General features: G+C 39.8%; 1 protein-coding gene across 28 annotated transcripts in view; it reads right to left on the bottom strand.

Moving 5' to 3' along the window:
- Positions 1 to 20,569, bottom strand: part of NRCAM (neuronal cell adhesion molecule) — a 235,413-nt gene that overhangs the window by 15,166 nt on the left and 199,678 nt on the right. For 13 of the 28 annotated variants that reach the window (XM_084897729.1, XM_084897752.1, XM_084897756.1 and 10 more), the window contains 13 exons: positions 20,339 to 20,505; positions 20,093 to 20,240; positions 17,540 to 17,664; positions 17,080 to 17,109; positions 16,012 to 16,113; positions 13,077 to 13,274; positions 12,903 to 12,973; positions 11,542 to 11,767; positions 10,842 to 10,957; positions 9,351 to 9,555; positions 6,116 to 6,238; positions 5,357 to 5,533; positions 4,297 to 4,332 (listed from right to left, as the gene is read on the bottom strand). In XM_084897729.1, coding sequence (XP_084753855.1) covers positions 4,297 to 4,332; positions 5,357 to 5,533; positions 6,116 to 6,238; positions 9,351 to 9,555; positions 10,842 to 10,957; positions 11,542 to 11,767; positions 12,903 to 12,973; positions 13,077 to 13,274; positions 16,012 to 16,113; positions 17,080 to 17,109; positions 17,540 to 17,664; positions 20,093 to 20,240; positions 20,339 to 20,505 — 1,724 coding nt within the window. Of the gene's footprint in view, positions 1 to 4,296; positions 4,333 to 5,347; positions 5,534 to 6,115; positions 6,239 to 9,350; positions 9,556 to 10,841; positions 10,958 to 11,541; positions 11,768 to 12,902; positions 12,974 to 13,076; positions 13,275 to 16,011; positions 16,114 to 17,079; positions 17,110 to 17,539; positions 17,665 to 20,092; positions 20,241 to 20,338; positions 20,506 to 20,569 lie in introns of all 28 variants that reach the window. The other 15 variants (XM_084897733.1, XM_084897737.1, XM_084897747.1 and 12 more) reach the window with 5 other exon arrangements.

Below are 20,569 nucleotides of genomic sequence, written 5' to 3'. Positions count from 1 at the left end.
GAGAGAGAAATATTGATTACTGAATTACGTGGAGTCCTTCTGTGGACCTAATTGATTTTGCACCTGAAGAAATAGATAACGATAGGAATATGATCAATAAACAGAGACTGTAAATATGAACATGCGTGTAAAACATTAGTGGCAAAGAACCAAGGCAAAACTTTAATTTTCTTTAAAAATTTTTGGGATCATGGAACTGAGGAACTTAACCTGCTGTAATCATGGAAAACGTTGAAGGCAGAACCATAGTGAAATATTTCTAACAGAAGAACAACATCTCACTTATTCTTAAAGACACCCAGAGAAGATACTGCCATTTTCTGAGGTGCTGTTTGGCTACTTTTTGTCAGAGAATTCTAACTCTCCTGGCTTTGACTCCCCACTCATCCACCTTCGTACTGAGCAGACCCTCACTGAGCACACCTAGGATGTGTCAGACTATGTCTCCTGGAGTGTGCTAGTGTCATCTCTCAGCTGGGCTTTCTCAGGAGTCCACTCTAGTCTCTCTTCCTACTGTGTCTTTCTACATTTTAGCTTCTAAACTACGTATCTGATCCTGACATTTCTGTTTAAAGTGTGGAGTTGACTGACCTCTGGTGACAGGTAAACAGAAATTCCTTAGCCAGGCAAGCATGGTCATTAGTCATGTGTCTTCACCTAACTCTTCCCCAGGCACATCTCAGGTTCGGTTCTTTCCTAGGCACTCTACATTTTGGCCAAACTGGACGTTTGGGTATAACTCAAATGTCCTGTAGGCTTTCAAACCCATGCCTTTGCTTATTACCTTACTAATAATTTATACACCCCCTCCCCCCCCCCCCCGACCCATCTGCCAAAATCCTGTATTTGTCTCAAGGCCAAATTTGTTATTACTTTCTTTGTGAAGTTTTTCCTGATATTGTTTGGCAAAATAAATGGTTCACTCCTCTATGTTCACATTCAATTTTGTTCAAATAACTAGTGTAGCATCTATGCTTATTCTCTTTTGTATGTTGGTCCTAACTTGGTCTTAACTGGCTGTGTTTTACCATCTAGATATACAGTGTCTTATAAAAGGCTATTGCATTTTACTTGTCAGGAAGACATCAGACGGTGAACTTGACTGAACCCTCTATATAGTCTTTTGTTGTTGTTCAGGTGAAATAAAACTGTAAACTTAAACTTGATTTTAATGTACTGGTTCTTTAGGTTTTCCTGTGCCTTGACCTAATTGGTAGCAGTGGGACCAACTCTGATATAATTATATTGTGAGAATCTGACCACAGAGAGGATGTCACCAGCTCCTCAGTGTCCTCCTCTTAATTAATTGTCAGCTGCTAATTAGGTCAAGAACCAGGTTCAGTTTCTGACTTGCCAATTTGTTTCTTCCTATTCCTGTGCCCTAACTAGTCACTTCGCAAACATGTTCTGAAGACTGGTCCCAAGGGTGAGAAAGTAAAAGCCATCAGTAAGGCAGTGACCATCCATCAGCAATCCAGAGACCTTAACTCAAATCCATCAACTGCTTCGGTTCATTTTTACAGATGCCTTCACAGGTCTATTTCCTAGAGTACTAGACACAAAACTACAACGTGTCCCCAAAAATGTATGCACACTTTGGCTGCCATTTTGAATTCCAATGGGTTAAATCTTAAAAGAAAGTAATGTCCATTGAACTATCATTGGCTGTTAGTTTGTATACATTTTTTGGGGGGGCAGCCTGTATGTAAAAGTACACAGAAATTGAACAAATGTATTCAAACAACTACCATTCTTACTGAGATACTGAAAACAAAACAAGGACATGGACCTAAATAAGTGACTCCTAAAGAACTCAGGAGTATTCCCACGATCAAATTGAGGAGAGTGGTAAGGAAAAGGGAAGGTAAATTAATTATCCTGGCTTCTTCGTGGCTTACTAAGTAATCCTTTTTGTAATTCTATATGTGTAAGTTTGGGTTTCATTAACATGGCTTAAAATCTTCCAGAAAGCTAAAAAACTAAACTTAGATGCATCTCTTTTCCCCTCTTCCACCAGAAGTTAGTTAAAATCATTAGAGGCTGGTGCTGCTATAGCTGAGTCTAACACACATGTTTTTCCTCAGTGATTTATCTCTTCTTTATTCTCTTTCATGCTGCTTTAAGTTAAAGTATAAAAGATATATAAAAGTATTAAAATTTTGAGAGGACTGTGGAACACTTTTATTCTCCTCTCTCAGGGAGTATCTAAACCCCACCCGGAGAAGAAAAACAGAGAAGATAAAATTTATGCTGAGATTGAAATAAGAAATATTTTTTAAGGGAAGAAAATCCAGGATAACAATTTCTTTTTGATCAGCTTAAATTCTTATCAGTAAAACGTCATCATTTTATGCAAGCAATGTTTAATTACTGGTGCACTATTAAAAGAAACACTATAGAAAGTGAGGATAGATTTAGCTTTCTCTTAAATTTTACATTCCATTTCTCTTCTTATCTGACATCCATCAGATTTTAACACTTCCTGACACTCCATTTTTACTTATCTCTATAATCATAAGCAATTCGCAATTCAATTGAGTAACATTAAATGATAAAACCTAAACTATTTTAATAAAGATTTATTTTAGTTAGTTTTAATTCATTAAAATAAGCAGGTGATGCCCTAGCTAGTTTGGCTCAGTGGATAGAGAGGGTCAGCCTGTGGACTCAAGGGTCCCAGGTTCGATTCCGGTCAAGGGCATGAACCTTGGTTGTGGGCACATCCCCCCGTAGGGGGTGTGCAGTAGGCGGCTGATCAATGTTCCTCTCTCATCAATGTTTCTAACTCTATCCCTGTCCCTTCCTCTCTATAAAAAATCAATAAAATTTTTTTTAAAAGACTCTTGGGGAAAAAAAAAAGGTGATGCTTTTTCTCAGTGGATTGCATGTCCCATTCTAACAATGACAAGTCTATGGGAAACTCAGATTCACTGTGTTTCCCATGTGCAACAGGCAGCCCGTTGCAACACAAATTACTCGGCTCTTGACTCCAGGCATCCTTTGTCCAGGGATTGAGGCCAGGTTTTCTCTGGACTGCTTCAATGAGAGGTTAAGAGGGGACCTGGCACCAAATGATTGTAAAACAACCAAGGATTTTAATTGCTATCCAATTGTCCCAGGGAAGAAGAGTACATATATAAGAGAGGTTTACATCTTTTTTACAATATTATGGAAAGTTTGGGAGTTTTACAACTTTGTTCAAGTCTAAAAACACACAGATAACATATTAAGATTAGCAAAAAAGGCTACGGTTCTTATTCAATTACTGTAAAACCTATCTAATCTACATTTTATAATTTACCAAGACTCTGACTGTAAGCAGATTTCTAAGAAAATAGAAGATGTGTATCAGACCTAAGCTCACAAGATTTGAATAATTTGGGACAGAGTACTTGTTTCTCTTGGTCTTTTTTTTATTCATTCCTATTTGTGTTTACTCAGTCTGTCAAAACCTAAGAAAACCCCTGCCCAAGGTTCTCCCCCAAGAAAGCATGTCCAAGGCTAACAGACCAAACACAGCCAAGGGTGAAAGACTGGGGACCTTTGGGACTGCCTTATGTGGAAGACACACTGCAAAGTATTCAAGCATCATTCTCCCAGCCAATCTTTCTCACCCAGAGTGCTGTGCACAATACAGGAGAACAGAGTCATCCATTGTGGTGACTGGCTAGTACCCAGGAGGAGGAGACTTGAGCAGTTTTGTGACGACAGGATGGAGTAACACAACTGAGTAGAACATGCAGGTGGATGGAAAGATGCTCCTTGGGGATCCTGGTGGGCAGACTTCTAGTCCCAGGATAGTTAGAGGGTATCGACCGCTAAGCCAAAATTTCCAATGGGCAGTGTAGTGTAATGCAGCAAAGTGTACAGTACCCTGTGTCTGTGAGGGGTCTAGCTAAATCAGAATGGAAAACTCTGTTGATCTGATTCCTCACAGTCTATTTTCATCACACGACTAATATTTCTTTAATATGTAGTATGGCCATAGAGAGGACCTGTGACAAATCCACAGTTTTGGCCCTGTCTGATCCAGCCACAATCATATCATTAAAAGCTAAGATTAGGATTTGCACCAGGGGTAAGTCTTGAGAAGAGTTGCAGAAAAATGTAATGTGTGGCTTTCTATTTGTATAAAGACTAAATATTAATGTTAAAGCCAAGATCTGCCCAGATCTTCTCTTTCTTTTGTTGTTTCAAAGCTTATCTTATTTTCTCTTTTAACCCATGCTGCACTTCCCCATGTTTAACATTGCAAATTTCACACATGTAGAAAGTCATGCAGATAAATTATTTTACCTTTGCCTGCACCTACATCAGGTGGAAGAATACCAGCTTTAATGAAGGGAAACAGAAATAGGACACTATATAGTTAAATGTAACACACCCATGAGCATGTAAAGCTATATAAAAACACTTATTACAATGCTAAAGCATGCAAGAAGAATGAAGTGTACCATATCAGGTTCAGGGGACAAAGACATGTTTGTGTCCCCAAACTTACACAGTATTCAAACCCACATTTAAGGCACATTATTCATGCTTGCCTATTATATAAGAAGGCTTAGGATATCTCAAACCAATTTTAGAGTAACACTGTCAATTTCTTATGCTATGGAAGATAATCAAATCTACAATCCTTAAACAATTCTACAATTTAGAGACATGCAAAAAGAGGGAATCTTTTATAATATTTTTATTGAATCCAAAGGTTTTCAAAATAATTTTAAACAACATGAAAGAAAGTGTTCGTTTCTTTTCTAGATACTTTAATGGAGCTATTTTGCTTTCTCTGTGCCAGATGGTCTATCAAAGTACAAAGTCCCATGCTTAAACACAAAATAAATGCTCTATTTAATTTCATTGCTAGAAAACCTAAATCAGTAGATGGACTAGCAAATCTCTTTCTGGTGCACCAAGGCCAAAACTTGAATCACTTATATTTATTTGAGTATATGTATGCATGTCTGTGTGTGAATATATACTAGTATTTGTATTACATATACATGTATGTATATGTGTATGCATATACGTAAAGTTATAAAAAGGAAAAAGCAGTGACTTGAACTTTAAATTCAAGTGTGGCACAATATTGCAATTTCCCGTGCTCACCTCAACATATTAATGTAAGTTTAAGTTTTTCACATGGACTTGGGAAACAAATATCAAGTAATTATTCCAATAAGAATTAAATAATTGATTTTATGTATCTGAGTGAGAAATTATAAGTAAGTGTTTATATTAATTGGATAAGATGAACACTCCATGGTCAGAAGAAAAGAGAAAGCATACATTGAAGTTAAGGAGCTTTGTTTCACAATAGTTATAGTTTTATGGATTTTATACATACCCATCTTACCTTCATCCACTGTTGTTACTGCTTCCTCTGTTATTTGACTTCCTGATCCTGCTGATGTTTGTGCATAGAAATAAAACTTATACCGAGTGCTGAAATTTAAATTTTTTAGAGTCCAACGTGTCTTGTTGGCAGGAATTTTCAAATCTACCAGTGGGCCTAATTCATGGGTGCTGTTAACTGTCAAGAAGGGAAAAAAAAGAGCATTTCCATTAATTGTTACAGCAATACTATTATAAATAAATGTGTCCACCAAAAATGTCAAGTTTGGATTACACTGATTTTTTTTGCCCAGCATAACTGATAAACCTTTTATAGTTTCTATAATATGGCATAAGAGGGGGAAATATAGTCTCTACTGGCTTCTAAGCTAAGGGAATTTTATAGTTGAATCAAGATAGCATTTCTCATCTCAGGGATTTTGCAGGTGGAGTCATGTATTGTTAAATAATCCCAAACCTCATGTTCAGAGGTCTTGTGCCAAATGAATGAGGGTTACTATTTTCTAGCTACAGATAATGTCTAACGATAGCACCTAGCTAAACCCCATGCTCAAAGGTCTGTATTAATTTACAGAATACTTAATTTTCAATACCCTATATGTAATTAAAAAATGATTTATAGTTCTTTTTTGAATAAATCTTGAAGGTATATGTACATATTCCACAGCTACAAAGAATAACCAGTTGGTATTTAAGATAACAGTTTTTTTTTAATCCTTTTACATTATATTTTCCATTTTCCCTTCTCCCAATAACTTACTTGGCTGATATTTTAAGGTGTACTCAGTCAAAATGCCATTTGGGTGGCTTGGTGGATCCCATTCCAAAGTGAGAGAGTCTAGTGTTGGGTTAACAATCTTCAAGGAAGACGGGGCACTGGGAACTTATAATAATGAGAACACAGTCAACATAAAGGCTTTTCAACGGTTCAAAATGTATTAAAATGACGTATTTCACCATGTTCACACAATTCACCAAGGTTTTTGTTTTTTTATAACACATTCTTGTTCCTGATTCAGCTGTAAATACATTGATAGATACCTGTGACAGGTACCCATTTATCCATTCTCTTCCTCTTTTTTTCTTACCATTTCCATTAGGATTTATTAAAACCATTCTCTCAAAATACATAGATTTTGCCTTTATATGAACTGAAACAAAAAAATTAAAAACAATAAATTTAGTAAAAATTTTAAAAGATACTATACTTATTTGTTTAATGATGTTTTAATAAAAGCAAATTAGTGGCCTTGAATGGCTAACTCAGTTGGTTAGAGTGTTGTCCTGATATGCTAAGGTTGTGGGTTTGACACCTGGTCAGGGCACATACAAGAAGCCACCAATGAATGCATAAGTGGAACAACAAAGTAATAGGTGCCCCCCTCCCTCTCTCTCTCTTTCTCTCTCTCACCAATAAAAAATAAAATAAAAAGGAGTATTTTCTAAGTTAATAAGCCAGTCAGAGAAAGACAATTATCACATGATCTCACTTGTGGAATCTAATGAACAAAATAAACTGACAAACAAAGTAGATCCAGAGACATAGAAGTATAGAACAGATGGACAGATTTTGGAGGAAAGAGGGGTGGGGGTGACAGGAAGAGCTTAACCAAAGAACATACAGGTATACATATATGCATAGCCCATGGACACAGATAACAGAACGGGAAAGGCCTGGGGTGGAGTGAAGGCTGGGTTGAAGGGGGCAAAGAAGGGAAAATGTGGGACATCAGTAACACTGGCAACAATAAAAAAAAAAAGAAGAAGAAGAAGAACTTACTTCAGCATTTGTATAATAAAAGTCTACTGGAACTAAAAAAAAAAAAAAAAAAAAGAAAGAAATAAAATGAAAATAAAAGCAAGCTAGTGGCTGAGTGAAACCATTCTGACCTGGCCTCTGAGTGGAAGCAGCTGCGTGCTGAGCTATTAAGGGCTGTTTTCCCCAACAAACCAGGTGTCTCCAAACAACCTGCCTGCGGGGCTCTTGGCATGAGCCAGCCTGCCCAGGCAAGGAGCAGTTCTCCCCCAGAAAGCTGACAGACGCCCAGCATCTCGTGGTGACGGACAAAAGCCCCAAATGCTGGCAAGCCCTGGCTCTGGGGCAGGCCTGCAGGTGTCAGGTTCTCTGTGGCAGAGGTTGGCAAAGGACCAGAGGAGACATGCCCAGGCTTCTTTTACAGCTCCTTCAAGAGAATGATGGATGGTGGCAGCCTTCCCTCATGATCATTACCTCCTCTACCCGACCTACCACATTCCCTAGACCCACCGATGGCACCACTGTTCTGCCTGTCACTCTAGCCAGGAACCAGGGAGTCATCCTGGATTACCCCGTGTCTCCTTCCCACCACCTCCTGGGACACTACAGCCTGTGAATTCCACCTCTTTCCCTCCTCTGCTCTCTGCCACCACCCCATTTCAGGGCCTCCGTGGCCTTTGCCTGTGTCTACAGCACTCCTGGTTCATAGTTCTAAGCTTTCCCTAAACCAATAAGAGGTTCCTAACTCTGGAAGATCACGGACCCCTTTGGGAATCCGATGACAGCCATAAATACTCCCTAGAAAAACATATACCTTTTCCCATGATTCTGGTGTTTATTGATTCCCCATGAGAGACTACAGTCCCCAGGTAAAGAGCCTCTGGCTTAGTATCACAGCATTAAGACCATCGATGATATGGATCCTCCCTAACTGACTTTGCCCTCCTTTCTCACCATTCCCGGCCACACAACTTGCAGTTCCCCGAAAAAGCCATGCTGTTTCACACCTTTGTGTCTTTGAGCATGCTATTTCCTCTCTTCTTTATCCTTTCATCACTTGGTCCTCTCTTGTATGACACCTTCCCCTGAACCATCCAGGACCAGTGTGGAGTCTCTCGCAGGGGTCTTCAAACTACGGCCCGCGGGCCACATGCAGCCCCCAGGGGAGTCTGATCCTGCCCGCCAGGTTTTTTGGGCAGTGAGCGCAGCCAAGGTGTTACAGTAGGGATTAGTAGTTCATATAGTCCGGCCCTCCAGCTCCCTGAGGGACCGTGATCTGGCCCCCACTTTAAAAAGTTTGAGGACCTAGAGTCTAGGGAAAGCCTTAAGCGGAAGGAGCCCTTAGCCTCTAAGGAGCAGTGAGATGGAGGACCAGCAGTCATGATGAGGTGGGAGCCGGGACACAGGATGACTTCAGAGGCTGTTGGGAAGCCGCTGACATCATAAGCCCTTCAACAGGAGCCAGGACAGAATTTGTCTGGGAACTGCTTTTACGTAAAAGAACTAATGAATCCGTAGACGTTACCCGGCTCATTTTCAATACTGGCTTGAGACAAAATTCAAATGAGGTAAGGCTGATTTTCAGAACCTTTTTCCAGTCCCTATCTTTCTCACTTACGGCCTCTCTCCCTCATCCACGAGGCTCCCATGTCCAAATCCTCCTTCCCCCACTCCCACCTAACGCACATGTGGGCGTCTCTTCCTCTTCCTCTTGCAGTGGGCTATACTTGCAATGACTTTTTCCTTCTCTTCCCAACCCATTTTATCAAGACCTCCAACCTCTAACTCAGCTCATGTGCAGCATAAACTATCCAGGTGCCCTGAGAAAGGAATGTACGGTGACTTGTGAATTACTTTCTTTTCTAGATGGTTTTAGTTCCCGCACTTCAGATTAGGTAGCAGAGGCTTATAGAAGCTATAGAACTTGCTTCCTAATGACCCAAATAAACATCAAATTAGCAAGGTTTCTGACGGTGTGACTAAGGGTGGACAAAAATTTAAGTCCAGGGAGAGGAGATTTTAGGGCAGCGTTCTGCGATGTGACGCCTTCATCCCCTCAGTACACACAAGGGCCTCCAGCCAGTATTGAAAATGAGCCGGGTTGTGCATGCTGTGTTCATCTATGGGGTATCACATTCGGCTTCCAGAATATACTTTCTTTGGGGGCCCTTCTGTCACACAAAGCCTCTCAGCAAGTGCCACACCTTGCTAGGGTCTCAGAGACACGCCCACCTCGTACCTCCTTCCGGCGTATGGAAGACTCTGTCAGGGCTGGCCGGGCCCTCCCCTTTCCCATTGACCACGCGGACGTTCAGCGTGTAGTGGCTGAAGGGCTCCAGCCCCGGCAGCATGCCGTGGGTCTTGCTGCCCTGGAAAGTGAGGATCTTTTTCTCAATGTGGCGTCTGTTTCTCTTTGACGAATTCTGGTCCGTCCAGTAGTAAATCTGAAGCAGCAAGAACAAAAGTTAGGGATGTATAAGGAGGCAAGCAAGATTACAGTTTTATGGGCTCTTCCCCTTGGTGCCTTTGGAAGACTACTGGGAAAGCTGAAAAACACTGATTCTGAGGCAAGAGAGTCAGAAGCCCACAGATATTGAGGGAGGTCAAATTAAGAATATCTGATGCTGGGCTATCCTATTTTGTTGGAGGAATACAAGTGAAAGAAATGAAATAGCACACCAATTCAGTTTTCTCTAAAAGCCAGTAGAAGGATTTCAGTGTCTGACATGTAAAACATTCTAAAAGTAAAAATTACTGGCCAATGTTTAGGTACCTTTTCCAGAGTTAATAAAACTTCATGGACAATATGTCATTTATTGATAGTTTAGTCCTAACACCCACAGAGAAGGGTTTATTATTATTATTCCTATAGTACAGATGAGCCTTTGGGTTACCAAGTGATTTATACAGGGCACAGGACAATCAGGTGTGACTCCAAGTCCGGGGCTCTCACACCTATTTTTTGTATTATATTGTGATTGATTAACCAAGTATTGATTAACTTTGGTCAAAAATACAGAACTGTTGTTTATCAAGTCATTTTAAATTCTTCTTAGCAGTTTAAAGACATTTTTTTAAAAAGAGAAGTCAACATATGCAGAATTGAACAATGGTAGAGAAAAAAAAAAAAAATTGAACATGATGCAGTGCAAAAAGTGACCTCTAGGGGTCAGGGTTGATAAATCAAAGGAGGGATTCTTTTTTTATGGTTGAATGTAAAAACAGTTGACTATCAATTAAAAAAACCCCTCTATAAACCAGTCTTTCTGTGCTTCCCAAGAACGAAGATGGTTGATATTCATAAGATTACCTAGCTGGTACTTTATGATCTTAAAGTATAATATGAATTATTTTTTTTAAATGTCTACATTATTTTCAGGATAATTTGTATATTCAGCACTTGTGGTTGGTATAGTTTTTAAGCTGGGTGCATTTTGTTATATCTAATTTTTCAAACATCAGTTTTCCACATTTTGTGCATACGATAATTGCTTAGCTGGCAAAATCTTAGGTTATCTGTGGGAAAAATGGAGAAAACATTTTCCCCCTCACTTTTGGATGCAGTGGAATTTTGATTCAGTTTCAGCTGGGGTTGTTTAGATGTGGCCTGCCTGAGGCGATAAACCAGATGAACTCTCAAGATCAACTTCTCCAACCAAGAAAAGTGCATCTGGCCTTCAGTGATGGGCTGGTCAGAAGGATAGAACAGGAAAGGTCTCCCTTCACTTACCCGATAGCCTTGCAGGTGTCCGCGGACACTTTTCAGAGGCACTGGGTCCCAGTGCACCTCAGCTAAGGTACTGTTCACCACGGTCACATGCACATTCCCAGGAGCCACCATGGGGACTAGGGAAAGAGAGGGAGGGAGGATAGAAGTACCAATGTTATTTTGAATTTCTTGCAAAAAATGTCACTGCCTAATAATTTTGGCTTTATTGAAGCAATGCTCCAGACCTATCCTATAAATGATCAAGGGCTGACATGAGACTTTGAAAGAATAATATCTTGCCCTGGCTGGCATGGCTCAATGGTTAGTATCATCTGCCTGTGAATCCTAGAGTTGTGGGTTCAATTCCCAGTTGAGGCGTGTGCTGGAGACAACCAATTGACATGACTCTCTCACATCTCCTATCTCCCTCTTTCCCCTCCCCCTCTTTCTACTCTCTCTAAAATCAATGAAAAAAAAATATCCTCCAGTGAGGATTAACCCCCTCCCCCCAAAAGAATAACAACTTTTAAAAAGTAATAACTTTTAACATTCTGAACTCATTTTCTACATAGTAGGCTGTTTAAATTCAGAAATGTTGAACAAAATCGCTGCTGCCTCTCTTCCTCCCATTCTAAACATGTCTGGAAATAGACTTGGCTTGCACTTTGGTAAGTCTGTTTAGCTGAGAAAAAGTATAAACAAAACAGTGTCGGCCACTTACGGTCTTCTCCAGAATGTCCCATCACTACCGCTGGCTCTGGAGCAAAGCCCACATCATTCAGAGCCTGGACTTTGATCAGGTATGGAACAAAGGTTGGTGTGCCCGAGACAATATATTTGGATACATTTGCCACAATCACAGAAGTCCATTCATCATCACCATCTTTTTGGCGCCAGCTCACTTTGTACTGAAGGCCTGGCCCATTAGATTCAAAACCATTCAAGGGCTACAAGAAAAGCCAAATAATCAGAGCTTATAAAACAAGTCGACTGCACAACCTTTTACAGAAACAACAAAACCAATTCCCAGACTTAAAGTGAGTGCTAAAACACTAAAATATAAGCTGCTGAGATATTCTCCAGGGCCCTTTTATCTTTTTTCATTTTTTTTATGACATTCAAAGCTTGTCTAGGGCCCACACTTCAAAGATTGTTCATTTCTATCTTATAATATATCACATAAGCCTCTCAAACTCTGGCTCCACTGACCAGAGTGGGTGACTTAAAACATTCAGTTATATCTTCTGTATCTTCCTGGAAATAGACTTGGCTTGCACTTTGGTAAGTCTGTTTTGCTGAGAAAAAGTATAAACAAAATTTTTATATCTTCTATATCTTCCTGTTTGTGTGTCAGTACATCATTGTCTATGTCACTTGGAGGCTGAAACTTGTAAACTGCATCTATTCTGTTTCTACATGTACATATACTCTCTCTCTCTCTCTCTCTCTCTCTCTCTCTCTCTCTATATATATATATATATATATATACATACATATATACACACATATATATATACATACATATATCATATATATGTATATAGACACACAACATATTTTTGCATATAAGCATGCATGAACAGAGCTATCTAAAAAGTTTTTAAATTATATGTTAATTTTCCAAGTTCAGAAAATACAGATAAGCAAAAAAAGGAAGAAAAAAAAAGAAAAGAAAAGAAAGAAGAGAAGTTGACTAAGGAAAAACTTGGTATATGTCTTCTAGAAGATTCTATATAATGATGCTACTACTAGCTCACATTTCTTGAGCACATGTATGTGCTAGGCACTGCTGCAGGCATTAAATGAAGTTGGTTCTATTATTCTTCCAATCATACAAATACATAATGAAGATGTTAAACAACTGGCTTAAAGTCACATAGCAAGTGGCAATGCTGGAATTTGCATGCATTCATCAAGATTTTAACCACTACACATGCTGTCTTTTAAGAAAAGATATATAACATATATTTTCCTCCAAATGGATAAAATGGGATTTTAAAAGATGTTACTTTAAAATTAGTTGTTTTTTTTTTTCACTCTAAAGTGTACAGAGGAAAGTTGAAGGCTTTATACATAGCTCACCTGCCAGGTAATCACCAAATTATCGGGCTCTGATCCCAGTCCTTCCACCATCATGGGATTTTTATCTGGTTCTAGAAGTTAAGCAGCCACACACATGTAAGCTTTGGTCTTTTTCAAACAGTGGCAAACTTTTATTTTTTAATTTTATTTCATACCACAGAAATCCCGCTTCACCTGCAGCTTTGGTCAAATACTGCTCAGACGCCTCGCTGGGCGAGCTCCTGCCCAGGCTGTTCTCTGCCATCACCCGGAAGGAGTAGTTCACGTACGGAGACAGCTTCAGCTGGGCTCTGGTCTGCGTCCCCGCAACTTCCGCTTGGTGGTGCCACAGCCCCGCCTCGTGCATTGCATCTTCATATTCAATGATGAATTCTGGCCACAGCATACACACATACAACAAATGCAAGACAGTGAATTCTGTCACTCAAGGGTAGGCTGCTAGAATAATAAACAACAATTTTAACGCGAGTAGTCAAATACGAATTATTTCACTTTCAAGAAATATTTCATTAAGGTATTTTGATTTCAGAGTTCTAAAATCCTCTTCAATACCAAAGAATACCCAATACATTTCTCTAGCGTGCTGAATTTAGTTACTGAAAATTCCGAAGGGATCCGCAGATGGCTCTAGGAAAGTTTAAATATATGAAAAGATGGTCAATATTTTTCATTATAGAAGTTAAGTTAAATACAGTGAGAAACCATTTCTCACTAAACAGACTGGCAACAATCAAAAGTTGAACATACTTCGTCAACGCTGACTATGACTCAGGGAAAAAGTATTCTCATACTCTGTGGGAAGTGTAAACTGATACAACTTCTATAGAGGGCAATTTATAACACCTAAAATATTTAACTCAGATACCCTTTGCTTGAGAAATTGTGCTTCTAACAATTTATTTAGAATAAATGCGCTCATGCATGTGATCAAATACACATGCTAAAGAACCCACATTGCAAGTTTACATTTGAAAGAACCTAATTACAAACAACCTAAATGTTCATCAGTAGGACACTCATTAAATAAATTATGGTGCATCCTCACGTGGAATACTCTGCTGCTATAAAAAATGAATGGAGCTGCCCCATCTGTACTAAAATGGAATAATTTCTAAAGTATATCGTTAAGCCAAACCAAGTGGGATATAGAACACTGTGTACTGAATATACTACACCTGTGTAAAAGTAAAAAGATTTTCTCTGACACATACCCATTCAAATATGCTTGAATGTAGATGTATTACTTCTCAGAAGATACATACATACCACTGGTGTCACTGGAGGAACTGGGAACCAGGGGTGGGAGGAAGACTCACTTTTCAGTGCATACCTTCTTGCATCTACCAAAATTGTGTGGTGTGGACATGTTTTAACCCTTATAAAAATAGGCACTCATCAATTGCCTGATATTTGCCATGTGCAATAATATGAATTGTAGATACAACGGTGAATTAGAAACATCATGTGTTGCAGTGCTCCGTCCTTTCAATCCACACTAATTTGGACGTGATCTCCAGGCTCATAAACTGATCACTTTCACATGTATGTCTGCAGCCCGTGAAATGCAGACTTGAGTAGTTAATTGCCTGCCCAACAGCTACACTTGTTTGTCTATGACAGCATCTCAGATTGGATATGGCCAAGACTGATCTCCTCTCCCAGTGTTGGGCCAGGAGACCTGAGGCTGCATCCCCCTGCCAGGCGGGGCTTGACCGGGTGTGGATCTAGCCCAATGAGGGGGGGCTTCCAGGTCTGAATCTCATGTGATTTTGAGGAGCATGTGGGTGGGGGGACTTGACTCTGGGTCCCGTAGTGCATCCCAGACTCTGACAGGAGGAATGTTTTCATATACATTTTACTAATTTTCTCTCATCTCTGAAACTTCCATTATAGAAAGGGCAAATAGCAATATTAAATTATTTCCTCTAATTAATCCCCTTTTAATGTGCATAAATTTCATGCACCGGGCCACTAGTTATTTATAACAATATTATTCATTTTATCTTATTTGTGTCCTAAAACTAAAATAAAGGGCCAAATGGGCAGATAATTTTCATTGTTTTATTTTAGAACAATGCTTGATAAATAATAGGCACTCAATAAATATCTGTTGAATGAAGGGTGAGTAGAAATGCCTTGAAATCTAATACTATCATTGTATCCTAGGTAAAAAGAGTGTCCAAGCAACCTAAGCAGCTAATGCATTGAGTTAAGTGGAAGCCTCAGCTCATTAGTCTTCCTGCAGTATATTCCTGAAGATAATAATATATTATAGGCATGTGTCTTGCATGTGTCTACACTCAAGTATCTTTATGGTTTTAAAATTTCTAAACTTACCTATAGGCTAATTTTATTAAGCTCTTCAAGTACCTTCCTGGTATGGTCCCTCACCTGATTTTATTCCCTACCAGGGGTCTTCAAACTACGGCCCGCGGGCCACATGCAGCCCCCAGGGGAGTCTGATCCTGCCCGCCAGGTTTTTTGGGCAGTGAGCGCAGCCAAGGTGTTACAGTAGGAATTAGTAGTTCATATAGTCCGGCCCTCCAGCTCTCTGAGGGACTGTGATCTGGCCCCCACTTTAAAAAGTTTGAGGACCCCTGCCTAGACTTACATCATCAGGATGAGGCATTGACAGAGCTGATGGGGCCACCACTTTGCAGTAAAGAATAATTAGGAGAAAGATACGTGGGTCTGGAAGTTAACAGACCTGATGTGAGGGTTTGAAAAGCCACTATACTCTCTAAGTCTCCATTTCCCAATGTATAAGCTAGGCATTATAGCACCTGGACCTCTTACCTTTTACTCCACATTAATGGGCAAAATGAGTAACTTACAATGCATCTTCTTACAGTGGTAGAAATTTAAACACAAAATGATAGTGTGTTTGCTTAGCTAACATCTTCAGCAATCGATTAGTGTCCCGTATCAGAACTAAACCAGAAATAACTCTAGCTCTGAAGAGAAGACATAAATAAATGTTTTTGTTCTATTAGTAAAGAGGCACAGAATGCCATCAGATATCTCTGTAAGGAATTTCAATTGCAAATGATAAAGTGATTAAAAAATGGTCATTATCTGCATCCGTGATGAAGTGAATGGCACCACCTACTTGTAATAGGGCTGTTGTTGTCGTCGCCTGGGGTCCATGACAGCTGAACACTTTTGTCGAGTTGATCTGTCAATTCTAAGTCAAAGGGAGGATTTGGGACATCTGTAGACCAAACATACATCGTAATTAACCATCCATCCTTATGAGGTTGTCCTTTACTTGTGATACTATTCATAGAGGGGATGTATTAAAGGAACAGCATACTGAATGGTCAAGGAGCATGCAACTGAAATGAAATGGAAACAGCTGAGGTTGCTGGGAACACACAGCACACCCAGGACAACCCATTAACGAGTTCCGCTTGCTTCTTTTTCAAATGAAACTAAATTACTTGGAACCAAAACCAATGAAGTGGGTGTGGGTGGTTCACCAGCACTCTCAGTGTGTTACCTTCTCATGAACATGAATGAGCAAAGACAGAAAAAATGATATAGAAACGTAATTTCTAATAAATGAGAAACGGAATAGTAAGTGCTAAAAAACAAATACAGGCAAGGACATGTATAGTTCAAAGAAGACTCAAATGTTCTCCCTGAAACATGCTAAGCTAAATCATGGATCTGGGGAGCTCCTGAAGAATATTTATGTTTTTAAGGGCGTTCTATAATTGATGCTCAATAGGTAGCTCTCAGCATGCACACCTTATGCAGATATTCTGCACAACAGTCACATGGGAAGGTGTGTTTATGCTACTAATAGGCTTATATAAAAGCCTGATTTTTGTGGAATGATATTTAAAATAGCTTTTTAAATTCTGTAAAATGTGGATGACAGCTTTTGAGCAAACACTATGCTTTTTTACAGGGAAATTATATCAAAGAGGGACATTTATAAAATGAAACGACTTTAAAATGACACGTGAAATGTTTAGAAGAGAGTGGCAATACATTCAGTGAAACGTTCCAGAGTTATAATGAAGAAATGAGGCACGGCACTAATGGAGCAACACAACAGAACAGGTGACAGCCCTTTCTTAAAGAAACACAAAGATGTGATAGGGAAAATTAATTTTTCTGCGAAAGTGAAATTGTTTGACAGAAAATAGAGAAAGAAGACTCATTAGTTTACCGTAAATGGGAGCTGGAGTTGGAGTAGGAGCTAGAAAGGACATTAATATAAAGGATTTTAATCATAATTAGTAATGGAAAGATATACTCGAGCGCAAGCAGACAAAGATTGAACATGATTAAGATTATAAAATGAAGCCTTATGCTTCACTGTAAGCCATGGTGTTGATAAACATGCATTACCAATTTAGGGGGGGAAACCCTTCCATTTTAAATAAAAGTAGATTACATTCCCTAAGTTTCTTATGCAAAATCACTCATATGCATAACCACCATTTCATTCCATTGCTGCTACAGAGTATAGTTACACTGAAATTATAGCCTCTTGGGTATCTTTCAAAGAGGAAAAACGAGTATTTAACTCACCAATAAAACTGTAAAGCTCTAACAAGTAAACAGTTACTGCAGACAATCTTCCCTTTCTACCTGAAACAGTTGTGCTGTGAGTGTTCAGTACTTACCGACAACGCTAAGCACAGCACTGGCAGAAACGTTGTCCAGAGTTGTGTTGGCCACACACGTGTAGGTCCCACCATCATCGTCACTTACATCAGCTACCACCAAATGGTCCTTGTCAATAGTGAACCTGTGAATAAAACACATTCTGAGCAACTGAAATGGACATCAAACCACATTTGATGATTGTTTTACTGGCATGAAATTGTGAATTTGGTCAAAGAGAAGGATGATGAAAATTTGCATCACATTTAAGTTAAAATCGTACACAATATGTATCACTTTGATAATGATTATAGTTGGAAAACAATTAGAATGGGTTGTAACCTTGGGTTATGAGGGCTCTCGAGGCATATGGTCTGATGGCCCTCAATCACGTCCCTGGAGTTTTAGGAGCTCCTCAGAGACCAGTGACATCCAGAGGTGAGGTGGGGCAGCTCCAGTTACCTTACTAGAGGGTTTCCTACAGCTTCTGCTGCTAAGAAACCTTTCAACACTATTCAACCAGCTCAATTTCTAACAAAGTGTATATTTTATTTATTATTAACTTTTATCCTCAACTAAGGATGTGTTTCTATTGATTTTAGAGAGGAGGAGGTGGAGGAGAAGGAGGAGGAGGTGGAAGAAGAGGTGGAGGAGAAGGAGGAAAAGGTTGAAGAGGAGGAGGAGGAGGAGGAGGAGGAGGAGGAGGAGGAGGAGGAGGAGGGGGAGAGATGTTGGTTGCCTCTCACACATGCCTGTCTTGGGATGGAACCCTCAACCTACGTATGTGACCTGACTGGGAATGAACCTGCAAACTTTTGGTGTATGGAACGAAGCTTCAACCAACTGAGCCACCCAGCCAGGGCACAAAGTGTATATTTTAAAATAATCTAGAATTTACTGCAGAAATTTTATGTCACTTTTACTACATGCGTAAACTCTCGTAGGAGAGAGTAAATGCAAAAAATAGGACCAGCTTTTTCACTAGAAACAGGAAGATTTAGATCAGCAAACACTACAAAGAGTTTTTCTAGAGGTTCTTGTGGGCATGAAAAATTACTCAGTAGGTAAAAAATCCATATAAATAGGTTTCATGCAGATTAAAAAAAATTCTCACCCAAGGATATGTTTATTGATTTGAGAGGGAGAGGAAAGGAGAGAGAGAGAAATATCAATGTGAGAGAAACATCGATTGGTTGCCTCCCACATTCCCAGACTGGGGATCAAACCACAACCTTGGCATGTGCCCTGACCTGGAATTGAACCTGCCACCTTTCAGTGTAAGGGATGGCACTCCAATCAACTGGGCCATAATGGGCAGGGCAGGATTCATGCAAGGTTGTATAAATCAATAGTCTTTGCAGGGAATTTCCAAGTTAAAGCTTTAGCCAACTTAAACTGAAGGCCATTATTTCATGTATCACTCAGATTCCACAAATAAAACTGACCTGTTGGAGCACAGAACTAGATGGAAACTCTGGGCATATAGAGGAGAAGCCACATAGTTCTTCTAGGTGCTATTGACAACAACAGGGCACCTTGTAAGCAAACCTCAGAAACTATTTCCACCAGCACCCAGCATTCCTTCCAAGCGGGGTTGGGGAGGGTGGGGGGGGAGGGGAAGCTTATAGCTGCACTCTGATAGATAAAATTCACACCTTCAGCTCCACTCTTAGTCAAATTGAGGGCCTTACTTGGAAAATAGATACCACTCCCTCCCCCGCCCCCCAATTCTAATCTAAAGGGCTGCAATATGCTTAGGCTCTTTTAAATGTCTCCCCCGCCCCTCTCCTGGCTTTAAGTAAACTCACAAGAAAACTCCCTATCCAAATAAACACTAGTGTCCTTTAAAACAGCAGTTGCCAACCTTTTGGACCTCACAGACCACCAGTGGTCCTCAGACCACCAGTTGGCGACCGCTGCTTTAAAATACAAGGGTTTGGCTCAGAGGTTAGATTGTTGGCCCTGGGACTGAAAGGTCCCGGGTTCCATTCCAGTCAAGGGCACATACTTGGGTCATAGGCTCGATCCTCCACCCCAGGAAGGGACACATGCGGGAGGCAACCAATCAATGTGTCTCTCTCACCTCACATGGATGTTTCTCTCTGTCTCCTTTCCCCTTTCCATTCTCCCTAAAAATCAATGGAAAAAATATCCTCAGGTGAGGATTAACAACAACAACAACAACAACAAAAATACAAGGTTTCAGGCACACTCTAGTGATTCAAGAGATCATACTTCTGCATATTTGTAGGATGCAAATGAGAACATCTGTTGAGATTTCACTGTACAAGGCAGAAAACAATGGACATTGTCCAAAGACTGGAAGGTTTTTCTCCTCCTGAATTTCACAGGAGACCAACATACAACGACAGACAAACATTCTCAGTGTCTTATTTCCATAACTTGACTGGATACAGACATTTTATATCAGGGAGAACATGTGTGTCTACTCTGGACAAAGCAGACTTCAGAAACTTTTAAAACATCGTGGTTAAGTCATTACACAATAAACCTTTAGTCAACAGCAGCTTGAAGAGAGAAGAAGAGAAAGGAAAGTGATCATCTTCAAATACCTTCCGTCACTGGGCAGCTCACCGTGGTCCTTCAGCCAGGTGACAGTAGGGATCAAGGTATGATCGTGTTTCACTTTGCATTCGAAGGACACTGTGCTCCCTCTTTGCACAACCGCATATTCAGGCTGTTTAATGATCCTTGTTGGATCTGAAATGTAAAGTTATTGTTGTCTATTGCCCAAGCTGGAGAATTTGCTCAAAGTCATGTAATTCTTGGGGGGAAAAAATTTGCTATCCCTGCCTTACCTTTGATTTCTAAGTGAACTTCATTCTTTGCCATTCCTAACTTATTCTTTGCAACACATGTATACGTTCCTGTGCTGTCCTTTTGGGCCACAGGAATTTCCAAAGTTCCATTTTCATGAAAAACATAAGGGTCTTCACGAAGAGCACTACCTTCAGTTCCTTTGAACCTTCATGGAAATAATCACAACGAGAAGTAAAACACATCATAAGGTGAAGTCACACATAAAAATG

Source organism: Pipistrellus hanaki (assembly GCF_964339955.1).
Source record: "Pipistrellus hanaki genome assembly, chromosome: 10".
NCBI classification, from domain to species: domain Eukaryota; kingdom Metazoa; phylum Chordata; class Mammalia; order Chiroptera; family Vespertilionidae; genus Pipistrellus; species Pipistrellus hanaki.
Note: the sequence above shows the minus strand (reverse complement) of the source record. Positions and strands in the feature narration are given on the sequence as shown.